At 42.7% G+C, this 12,398-nt stretch overlaps 1 protein-coding gene across 5 annotated transcripts in view; it reads right to left on the bottom strand.

The window, feature by feature from the left end:
* The window catches only part of MATCAP1 (microtubule associated tyrosine carboxypeptidase 1), a 46,218-nt gene that overhangs the window by 32,574 nt on the left and 1,246 nt on the right, over positions 1-12,398 (bottom strand). For 4 of the 5 annotated variants that reach the window (XR_014713754.1, XM_084644633.1, XM_084644635.1 and 1 more), the window contains exon 2: positions 10,387-11,025. Coding sequence is in view for 4 of the 5 variants with exons in the window: in XM_084644633.1 (XP_084500759.1) it covers positions 10,387-10,956 (570 nt within the window). In the remaining variant the exon portion in view is untranslated. Of the gene's footprint in view, positions 1-10,386; positions 11,026-12,243; positions 12,331-12,398 lie in introns of those variants that run through there. The other variant, XM_084644634.1, reaches the window with a different exon arrangement.

Raw genomic sequence — 12,398 nt, forward strand, 5'->3', positions numbered from 1 at the left:
GTTAATGGTGCCCAACATTCTGTTCACTTTTTTGACTGCCACTGCACATGGAGTGGATGTTTTCAGAGAACTATCCACAACCCAAAATCTCTTTCTTGAGTGGTAACAGCTAACTCAGACCCTATCATTTTATACGTATAGTTGGGATTATATTTTCCAATGTGCATTACTTTGCTTTTATCAACATTGAATTTCATCTGCCATTTTGTTGCCCAGTCACCCAGTTTTGAGAGATCCTTTTTGTAGCTCTTCGCAGTCTGCCTGGGACTTAACTATCTTGAGTAGTTTTGTATGTTGGGGAGTTACCTACTCTTTTCAAGTAATAAATATTAAGTTATCAAAAAAGGAGGTTCTGAAACAAATTTTACAGAGCAGCAAGTCACCAGGACCAGACGGTATTAATCTAGGAATTTGGAATTGGCTTCTGAGGTACTACCAAAAATATGCAATATCCTAAAAACCAGCAGTTTATATCAGGAGACTGCAGGGGAACAAACATTATACCTATCTTGAAACAGTACTGGAGGAGATCCTATGAATTATAGGCTTGGGAGCCTTAATTCAGTGCAAGGAAAACTGGTTAAAACTACACTTGAAGAGAATTATAAAACCAAATAACATATGGTAGAGATGGCACAGCTTCAGCTGCAAATGACGTCTGTGTCTGAACTATTTTTATTTTTGTTGTGTAGCAACAAAATTGTGGATAAAGAACCAGTTTACAAGATATAAAAAAAAATTGACAAAGCAGCAAAATACATAGTCACGAGGTGAGAGGCAACTACTCATGCTTAAGAACTTGGCTGAGTCACAAAGATTCTCAGGAGTAGGAACAGATGATCAATTTTCAATACTGAAAGTGAGCACTTGGATATCTCAAGGTTCTGTACTAGAACAGGTGTTTAATATTTATTATCTGGAATAATGGGAGAGAAATGAGGTGGCTAAAGTTTCAGATAACAAAGGTTGTCATAAAAATAAAGGGAAGGGTAACCACCTTTCTGTATACAGTGCTATAAAATCCCTCCTGGCCAGAGGCAAAATCCTTTCACCTGTAAAGGGTTAAGAAGCTAAGGTAACCTCACTGGCACCTGACCCAAAATGACCAATGAGGAGACAAGATACTTTCAAATCTGGAGTGCGGGAACAAAGGGTTCGTCTGTCTGTGTTAGGCTTTTGCCAGGAACAGATCAGGAATGCAGTCTCAGAACTTTTGTTAGTTAGTAAGTAATCTAGCTAGAAATGCGTTCGATTTCCTTTTGTTTAATTGCTGGTAAAATAGCTGTGCAGGATGGAATGTATATTCCTGCTTTTGTGTCTTTTTGTAACTTAAGGTTTTGCCTAGAGGGATTCTCTATGTTTTGAATCTGATTACCCTGTAAGGTATTTACCATCCTCATTTTACAGAGATGGTTCTCCTACCTTTTCTTTAATTAAAATTCTTCTTTTAAGAACCTGATTGATTTTTCATTGTTTTTAAGATCCAAGGGTTTGGGTCTGTGTTCACCTGTACAAATTGGTGAGGATTTTTATCAAGCCTTCCCCAGGAAAGGGGGTGTAGGGCTTGGGGGGATATTTTGGGGGAAGACATCTCCAAGTGGGCTCTTTTCCTGTTCTTTGTTTAACACGCTTGGTGGTGGCACCATAGGGTTCAAGGACAAGGCAAAGTTTGTACCTTGGGGAAGTTTTTAACCTAAGCTGGTAAGAATCAGCTTAGGGGCTCTTTCATGCAGGTCCCCACATCTGTACCCTGAGTTCAGAGTGGGGAAGGAACCTTGACAAAGGTATATAGGTCAGTCAAGACTAGAAAATTCAGATTGAAATAAACACTTAAAATTCAGTCTTACAATGCAAAGTTATGTGCATTGGATGGAATAATTTGAATTATTCATACACTTTACTAGGCTGTAAGTTAACAGTTATCATCCAGGAAAGAGACTTGTGTGTCACTGCAAACAGCTCAATCTGCAGCATCAGTCAAAAGAAGCAAACAAAACATTTAGATGCAGGAAGAATGAGAGAAAACAAAACTGAAGATCTCACAATGCCATGTCATAAATCAACACTTCCACCCTTGGGATACTGTGCTCACTCTGGTCTCCCTGTCACAAAGCTATAGCAGAAATACGAGTAGTGGAAATGACTAGAGGCTGAAAAGTTGTCTCTATAAGGAAGATAGCAAAGACTGGGGCTTATTAGTTTAGGCTATATCTACACTACACACCTTTTAGTGACACAGCTGTGCTGCTACAGCCGTGCCGCTAAAAGGTGCGCTGTGTAGCCACTCTTTGTTGGCAGAAGAGAGCTCTCCCACTGACAAAATTAATCCACCCGCAGCGAGAGGCAGTAGCTTTGTTGGTGGAAGAGCTCTCCCGCCAACAAACCACTGTCCACACTGGCACTTTTTGTCGGTAAAACTTTGTCATTCAGGGAGGTGTTTTTTCCACATCCCTGAATGACAAAAGTTTTACCAACGAAAGCGCAGTGTTGACAAAGCCTGAGAAAAGTTGTCTATATAAGGAAGATAGAAAAGACTGTAAGGTCTCCCGTGTAGCCACTCTGTGCCGATGGGAGAGAACTCTCACATCAGCATAATTAAATGATCCCCAAAGAGTGGAGGTAGCCATGTTGGCAGGAGAGCATCTCCCACAGAAAAAGCACTGTCTACACCGACGCTTCTGTCGGTGAAGCTTATGTTGGTCGGGGTGTTTTTTTTCACACCCCTGAACAACAAAAGTTTTACCGATAAAAGTACTAGAGTAGACATAGCCAAAGGCAACATATTAAATCAAAAATGACTTTTTAAAAACCTAACACCTAGCCAATCTGTGGCGCTCACTGCCACAAAAGTACGATTGAAGACAAGAGCCAGTATAAGATTCCAGAGAGGATGAGGTATGTATAACAAGAACATCCACAGTTATATCAGACAGATTTAATAATATTTAGGGATCAAAACCATCCTGCTTCAGCCTATATCATCCACTAACTGCTCTGAGTTGGGAAGAAATGTCTCTTATATGCAGATTACATAACTGTCTGTTGTTATAGAGTTTCTTCCACCTTCTTCCTCTGAAGTACCTAGAACTGGCCATTGTTCGAGACAGGTTGCCAGACTAGATGGTCTGATCCAGTATTGCAGTTCATAAGAAGGAAGAATAGATCTCAGGACTTCCTGGATCCCAGATCAGTGCATGGCCTCCTGGATTAAGAGAGAGTGTGGGGAACAACTCAGAAGCCACAGTTGCCCTCCTTTCACTAGAACCTGGATGGCCCTAAACCTTTTGGAAATTAGTCTTTATAGGTTTTGGGTGATTCCAAGGACTACAGTTTGTAATTACATGTGTGCAATGCAACCACTTATCTTCTGAACACTGCTCTGAAAGAGGTATTAATTGTATTTCAGATACATAAATTTTCAAATCCTCATAACTTGGTCAATTTGCAATCAGTTCTCAAAGGAACACTTTTAACCTCTCTTTTAGGAAGGACTATTTGCATATCAATTATCAGCCCTTGATCCCCGGCCATCTCAGCACTAAGGCACACAGAAAGTCAAGAGTGTGTGTGTGTGTGTACGTGTACACAGCACATTTTTTACCTCAGTCTCCTCTCACTCAAATGATTGAATGTTATTTGCTCAATCTTATATACTCAACCACCACGTGTGGTAGAGACCAAGCCTAGAAAATTTCAGCCCATAAAGTGAAAGTTTCAGAAAGTTACGAGCAATCAGAACAGGAGGCTAGGCTGGAAACTGTTATACAACCTTAACTATAGCAGGTAACAACCATCAGCTGCTAGAATACTCACTGAGAAAAAACAGCAGAGTTAAGGTTGCTGCCACCCAGTGGAGCCTTCTGCTCTTAATATCCTTCCCCAAAGAGATAAGAAAAAACAACCCCCAAACTTAGTACTCTGCATACAAAAGCCAGGAGACACACTGTTAAGGTGCTGCTTCACACACAAGACAAGCACATCTCCCTCCAGCTCTTAGATGCACCATTAATTCTTTAGGGAGCTGAGCATATTTACTTAAACTACACAGAAATCATTGTAAAAAATCCCTTAATGCATGGTTAGTCTTTAACAGCGACTGTGCCACTGGAAACAGTCAGAGAGGTAACTTGTTGTGTGCAGTGTGATCTGTCAGCCAGCAGCAATCACTCCTCATATCAAGTAAGGAGTTCTTATTTATTATTTGTATTGCAGTAGCAGATACACAAACAAGGGAACCCAGGCAGACACATCATATCTTCCCACAGCACTCTTACTGAAGGAATATCAGAACTCGCAGAAATCATCCTGACCACTAACCACACAAAAGGCCAGCTTCCTCCAAGACACAAATGACTTCCTCCACAAACATTGACAGCCTCCCTCAGAACACCATCCTCACCAACATGGATGCCACTGCCCTAAACACCAACATCCCTCAAAATGACAGCATTGCTGCCTGCCTCAAATATTTACAAGACAATGGACATCCGTCAGATGGCACCCCAGATACACGGCCAAACTCATTCATTTCATCCTCAACCGTAACAATGTTACATTAAACAAACACTTTGTCCAAACCAGGGGAACAGCCATGGGTACTAGGGTAGCTCCACAATATATCAACCTCTTCTTGGGTTCTTCTTGAAGAAGAATTTCCGGACAAATGCACCATGAAACCAATGATATACTTGAGACACGCGGATGATATTTTCATCCTCTGAACAAATGGCTTAAATTCCCTCATAGATTTCCATCACAATTCCGACAATCACCACCAGTCCATTAAACTCTCTCTGGAACACTCCCACACCAGTATCAACTTCCTGGACACCCGCACCCGCTTCAACAATGGAACCCTACAGATAATTATATACAGGAAACCCACAGATCACCACATCTACCTTCACAGATCCCTAAATACACCAATCTAATCTACAATCAGTTGCTAAGATACCACAGAATATGCTCCAAGGAGAAAGTTTGGGATATACACCCTAACACACTTCAAAACACCTTAATCAAACAAGGATGCTCCACCAGAGAAGTAGATTGCATCATGGAACGGGTCACCCAAATACCCTGAGAGAACCTGCTTTGGTACACAAATAAAACCCCTTCCGACTGCACACCCCTAGTTGTCACCTACCACCCCACACTGGAACCTATACAGGATATTATCAAACTACTACAACCCATACTTGATGGGGACCCCATCGTGAAAAGAAGAATCCTGAATTCACACTTCTCGCCTTCAAACAATCCCAACCCTCTAAGCTCATTATCAGAAGCAAGTTCCCCACACCAGAACACACCAACTCAAAGCAGCACTAAACCCTCCCAGAACAACAGTTGCAAAACCTGTAGATGTATCATCACTGCTACAATGATCTACACTCCCCACAACACACCTTTCAAGATCTGTGGGCCCTCCACATGCCTAACACAACATGTGGGGCACCTCACCCAGTGCACTCAGTGCCCCACAAACAACTATGTGTCTGCAACCAGACACTCACTATACTCTCCATGAACTCACACAGGAAAATGATAAAAGATAAAACACCCTGTCACCTGAGGGTGATCACCTTTCACAAAGCAATCACTCTATGTCTGACCTCTGAGTACTCATCCTCAAAGAAAACCTGCAAATCACTTTCAAATGATGAGCCTAGGAGCTTAAATTCATAACTCTGCTAGACACTAACAATCATGGACAGAGGCACTGTCAGAGACACTGGATTTATGGTTATCACAACAATTTGTAACCAACTAACCCCCTCTTTTTGTCCTATGACTGCAGAAGTGTTAATGGGCCATACTACCTTGAATGGTCCCCTAGAATAGGGATAACAGAAACATGGTGGAATAGTAGTCATGACTGGACTACAGCTATTGAAGGGTATGTGCTGTTTAGGAAAGACAGAAATAAAGGTAAAGGTGGTGGAGTAGCATTGTAGATCAGTGATGAGGTAGAATGTAAAGAAATAAGAAGCGATGGAATGGATAAGACAGAGTCTGTCTGCACAAAAATCACATTGGGGAAGAAAACTATTAGAGCCTCCCCTGGGATAGTGCTTGGGGTGTGCTATAGACCACCGCGATCTAATTTGGATATGGATAGAGCCCTCTTTAATGTTTTTAATGAAGTAAATACTAATGGAAACTTCGTGATCATGGGAGACTTTAACTTCCCAGATACAGACTGGAGGACGAGTGCTAGTAATAATAATAGGGCTCAGATTTTCCTAGATGCGATAGCTGATGGATTCCTTCATCAAGTAGTTGCTGAACCGACTAGAGGGGATGCCATTTTAGATTTGGTTTTGGTGAGTAGTGAAGACCTCATAGAAGAAATGGTTGTAGGGGACAACCTTGGCTCAAGTGATCATGAGCTAATTCAGTTCAAACTGAACGGAAGGACAAACAAAAATAAATCTGTGATTAGGGTTTTTGATTTCAAAAGGGCTGACTTTCAAAAATTAAGGAAATTAGTTAGGGAAGTGGATTGGACTGAAGAATTTATGGATCTAAAGGCAGAGGAGGCCTGGGATTACTTTAAGTCAAAGCTGCAGAAGCTATCAGAAGCCTGCATCCCAAGAAAGGGGAAAAAATTAATCGGCAGGAGTTGTAGACCAAGCTGGATGAGCAAGCATCTCAGAGAGGTGATTAAGAAAAAGCAGAAAGCATACAGGGAGTGGAAGATGGGAGGGATCAGCAAGGAAAGCTACCTTATTCAGGTCAGAACACGTAAGGATAAAGTGAGACAGGCTAAAAGTCAAGTAGAGTTGGACCTTGCAAAGGGAATTAAAACCAACTGTAAAAGGTTCTATAGCCATATAAATAAGAAGAAAACAAAGAAAGAAGAAGTGGGACTGCTAAACATTGAGGACGGAGTGGAGGTTAAGGATAATCTAGGCATGGCTCAATATCTAAACAAATACTTTGCCTCAGTCTTTAATAAGGCTAATGAGGATCTTAGGGATAATGGTAGCATGACAAATAGGAATGAGGATATGGAGGTAGATATTACCATATCTGAGGTAGAAGCGAAACTCAAACAGCTTAATGGGACTAAATCGGGGGGCCCAGATAATCTTCATCCAAGAATATTAAAGGAATTGGCACATGAAATTGCAAGTCCATTAGCAAGAATTTTTAATGAATCTGTAAACTCAGGGGTTGTACCGTATGACTGGAGAATTGCTAACATAGTTCCTATTTTTAAGAAAGGAAAAAAAGGTGATCTGGGTAACTACAGGCCTGTTAGTTTGACATCTGTAGTATGCAAGGTCTTGGAAAAAATTTTGAAGGAGAAAGTAGTTAAAGACATTGAGGTCAGTGGTAAATGGGACAAAATACAACATGGCTTTACAAAAGGTAGATTGTGCCAAACCAACCTGATCTCCTTCTTTGAGAAAGTAACAGATTTTTTAGACAAAGGAAACGCAGTGGATCTAATTTACCTAGATTTCAGGAAGGCGTTTGAAACTGTGCCACATGGGGAATTATTAAATTGGAAAAGATGGGGATCAATATGAAAATTGAAAGGTGGATAAGGAATTGGTTAAAAGGGAGACTACAGAGGGTCATACTGAAAGGTGAACTGTCAGACTGGAGGGAGGTTACCAGTGGAGTTCCTCAGGGATTGGTTTTGGGACCAATCTTATTTCATCTTTTTATTACTTGGCATAAAAAGTGGGAGTGTGCTAATAAAGTTTGCGGATGATACAAAGGTATTGCCAATTTAGAGAAAGACCGGGATATCATACAGGAGGATTTGGATGACCTTGTAAACTGGAGTAATAGGATGAAATTTAATAGTGAGAAGTGTAAGGTCACGCATTTAGGGATTAAAAATAAGAATTTTAGTTATAAGCTGGTGACACATCAATTAGAAGTAACGGAGGATGAGAAGGACCTTGGAGTATTGGTTGATCACAGGATGACTATGAACCGCCAATGTGATATGGCCGTGAAAAAAGCTAATGCGGTCTTGGGATGCATCAAGTGAGGTATTTCCAGTAGAGATAAGGAGGTTTTAGTACCGTTATACAAGGCACTGGTGAGACCTCATCTGGAATACTGTGTGTAGTTCTGGTCTCCCATGTTTAAGAAGGATGAATTCAAACTGGAACAGATACAGAGAAGGGCTACTACGATGATCCGAGGAATGGAAAACCTGTCTTATGAAAGGAGACTCAAGGAGCTTGGCTTGTTTAGCCTAACCAAAAGAAGATTGAGGGGAGATATGATTGCTCTCTATAAATATATCAGACGGTTAAATACCAAGGGAGAGGAATTATTTCTCAGTACCAATGTGGACACAAGAACAAATGGATATAAACTGGCCATTGGGAAATTTAGACTTGAAATTAGACGAAGGTTTCTAACCATCAGAGGAGTGAAGTTCTGGAATAGCCTTCCAAGGGAAGCAGTGGGGGCAAAAGACCTATCTGGCTTTAAGATTAAACTTGATAAGTTTATGGAGGAGATGGTATGATGGGATAATATGATTTTGGCAATTAACTGATCTTTAAATATTCATGGTAAATAGGCCCAATAGCCTGTGATGGGATGTTAGATGGGGTGGGATCTGAGTTACTACAGAGAATTCTTTCCTGGGTATCTGGCTGGTGAGTCTTGCCCATATGCTCAGGGTTCAGCTGATCGCCATATTTGGGGTCGGGAAGGAATTTTCCTCCAGGGCAGATTGGAAGAGGCCCTGGGGGTTTTCGCCTTCCTCTGTAGCATGGGGCACGGGTCACTTGCTGGAGGATTCTCTGCTCCTTCAAGTCTTTAAACCATGATTTGAGGACTTCGATAGCTCAGACATAGGTGAGAGATTTATCACAGGAGTGGGTGGGTGAGATTCTGTGGCCTGCATTCTGCAGGAGGTCAGACTAGATGATCATAATGGTCCCTTCTGACCTTAATATCTATGAATCTATGAATATGTGCTAACTACTTATGCTAAGCAATCTGTTCCATTTTGCATTTAGCTGGGATGCCTGGAGTACCTTTCAAAGACCTGAAGGAGAGCTCTTTGTAAGCTCCAAAGCTTGTTCTCTCACCAACAGAAGTTGATCCAATAAATATTACCACCTTACCTTCCTTGTCTCTCTAACATCCTGGGACCAACATGGATGGCCACATCTACACTGCCTACTACAAGAGCTTTCAAATTCAAAAACCAGGCAATTTTGGGGAAGGCTTTAGCTTTCACTTTGGTTATTATTTGTGGTGCACATTGAGGTAGCTTCATCAAAGCACCACAAATTCTAACATGGCCCAGAACTGGCATACCAATTTTCCAGCCTAATCCGACTGCATGTAGATTTTAGAGAAGATTCAAATTTCTGCTTTAAACGAGAAACACACTGCAGTCTTAACTATGGAGGAATTAGCACTTGCTCCATAAAACATAAGCTCAAAGTCAGAGTTAACGTTGTTCTAGCCACTTTAATTCTGAATTTGAGATTTTGGGCTCATAAAGTTTCAAACCAATGTGTCATTTCTTTTTTCCATTTTATTTATTCTAACATACCAACTTTTCACAATCTATAATGTGTGGTAATGACCGCTATGCATTAGTGTACAAGAACACTCTGTGACAAGATAAAGCCCAACAAGCTTGGAGACGGAACAGAAATATCTGAAATATAAAAACGAGGGCATCAGTTATTCCATTCAATACGGCGGGTTTCTTAAGCTATGTGCACACTACGCAGCTTTTAGCAACACAGCTGTGCTGCTAAAGCCGTGCAACTAAAAGGCACGCAGTATAGCCGTTGTTCATCGAGAGGACAAAAAAAGTCCACCCTCAACGAGCGGCATTAGCTTTGTCAGCAGGAGAGCTCTCCTATCAACAAAGTGCTGTTCACACCGACGCTTCTCATTGGCAAAACTTTTGTCTTGGGGGGGGGGGGGTTAACACCTCTCACAAAAGTTTTGTCTTTCACTTGCCAGTGTAGACAAAGCCTTAGTACGAGCCCTTCAAATGAAGACATGTTCCAGAAAACCAAACAGTTATTTAACTGTTGCAGTATGTGACAGACTCCTTGATATCAGGAAATTGCTCTGACAGAAGGATATCCCCTCCCCCACCAATGCCGGAGGAGCATTATCCCGTGGTTCCAGCCCTCAGCTTTCCCCTAAGTACAGCATCTTCCAGGTGTCAAACCAGCCCACCTCCTTGCTAGACGGGGGGGAGAGGGCTATCCCCTGGGTATTGACCTAATCTGACCCCTTGCTGTGTGGCGGCTTTAGTCTCAGGGCAAGAAGACAGTCTGGCCTTTTGCTGTAAGGGGGGGTGGGTTTGTGTGTCCATCCCGTCGGGTAATGAGCCAACCTGCCTGTGGGAAGGGTGCTCAAGAGACTGATTTTTACCTGTGTAATGAACTGGTCTGATGCATCTCTGTATTTCTCCAGCACAGCCACAGGGACAGGCTCCTCATACTCAAACTGTGGGTTGTAAGTATAACAAGATTGGAAGAACTTCTCTCTCTCCTTTTCAACATTCAAGGGCCTCAGGGCCACCAGCAGGCAAGGACTCCTCCTGCTGACGCTGATCTCCTCAGCCTTTGGCCTGGCAATATGAGGCAGGGAAGCTGCACTGCGGATTTGTGCACGCGCCCGGCCACTACTATTCACAGTGCAGGTGCTCTCACTACGGCGCATCCAGCTGCAGGGGCTTGGGAAGGCAGGGCAGGTTTCTGACAGCCGCCTGACCTCAGGCCTTGCTTCTGAGGCCTTGGAGCACTTGAGCTTGGTAGGTGTTTTGGGCCTTTGGCCCGGGTGAGTAGGGTCTGAATCTGGAGATGGTGAAGGGGAGAGGTAGGAATAGAGTTGCAGCCCATTGTGTTCAGAGAACTTTTTCCTGGTCCTCTCATGCTGGGGGCTGGCGCTCAGGACACTGCGATGCCGCTCATACGACTGTGTCCCCGAGTCCAGCACCATCTTCCTTGGCCAAAATCCTTGTCAAGATTACATCAAACCAGGCCCTCTCCTCTCATCTCCGCCTTGTACCTACAGACAAACACAAAAAGATGCAGGAACTACACAAATAACCTCAAAAGAGAAGTCTCCCAGATACCAGAATGCTGTAACTGGTGACACCATAGTTATGAGGAACAAAATGCCTCTCTTCTTCTAATTTCCCAAGTAGGTTGGCTCCTACCTACATCTGCAGGTAAATTCCCCACATCCAGAAGTTCAGTAACCCCAGACGTGGAGACGAGCCCAGCCCAGCCACCAACTCTCCAGAAGAGATTAGACCAAAAAGCATCAGGTGATTTACAGCCTCACCTTCATTTTCACACTCAAAATTTTAGCTTTGGATCTAAAGTTTTCTGTGCTTGTTATGTACCCAGAGGTCATTTCCACAGTAAGCACGAGTACATGCACAGCTTGTGCACCGATCTAGTTTCTAAATGAACCTCATTAAACCAGTGCAAACCATGTCACTACCCCCAGTGAGGGTTTAAGTGTCCACAGAAAGGGTTTGCTGATTTAATTAAATCAGTGCACATGCTGCATGGATACAAGCCCTAAGTGTGAGTTACAGGAGTAGAGAAAATGTGCTTTTCCTATTGTTAAAAAAAACTCAGTATTTCAATATAACTAGAGCTAACTTGCCCCTGGCAGAGTTCTCAGCGAGGAGCATGGATTTGGTTTGGTTTAAAGGAAAAATTAAGAGTAAAGCAAAAATATAAGGTGCAGAGGTCTGCCTTACTGCAATGTTAAGATTGCGGAGTTAAAACCAAGTCAGGAAGTGCAGAAGTTACAGTTCCCACATTAACAAGAACTGTACAATGGCATGCCATAACATTTTTACATGCAGTGGTGTTGTAGCCATGTCAGTCCCAGGATATTAGCAAGACAAGGTGGGTGAGGGGACCTTTCATGGGACCAACTTCTGCTGGTGAGAGAGAGAAGCTTTGGAGCTTACCCAGACCTGAAGAAGAGCTCTGTGTAAGCTCTGAAGATTGTCTCTCTCACCAACAGAAGTTGATCCAATAAAAGATATTACCTCACCCATCTTGTCTCTCTAATTACATTTTTAGCCAGGCATGCAATTCTGCACGTGTATGCAAACAGGCATTCTCCATGCAATGTTACATCGCACATATGGTGCATGCAAGGTCACGCTATGTGGAGTACACTGTTCTTCTCTACAAAACGGTATCCTCCATGCACGCTCAGGGGCCAGACACGGTCAACCCACAGCTTGTGCTGAGGGCATACCTTGCATATGTGCCACTGGAACTACGGGCACTGAGAGGGCATTTCCCAGTCTTGTTTTCTTGCACAATGGGTAACTAACATCCCTCACCCAGGGTGAGTGAACACTTGGGGCAGCAAGCCGACTGAGGAACTGCTGCTTCTCTCACCGAACGGTC

The sequence above is a fragment of the Lepidochelys olivacea genome (genome assembly GCF_965140295.1).
Source record: "Lepidochelys olivacea isolate rLepOli2 genome assembly, chromosome: 12".
NCBI classification, from domain to species: Eukaryota; Metazoa; Chordata; order Testudines; family Cheloniidae; genus Lepidochelys; species Lepidochelys olivacea.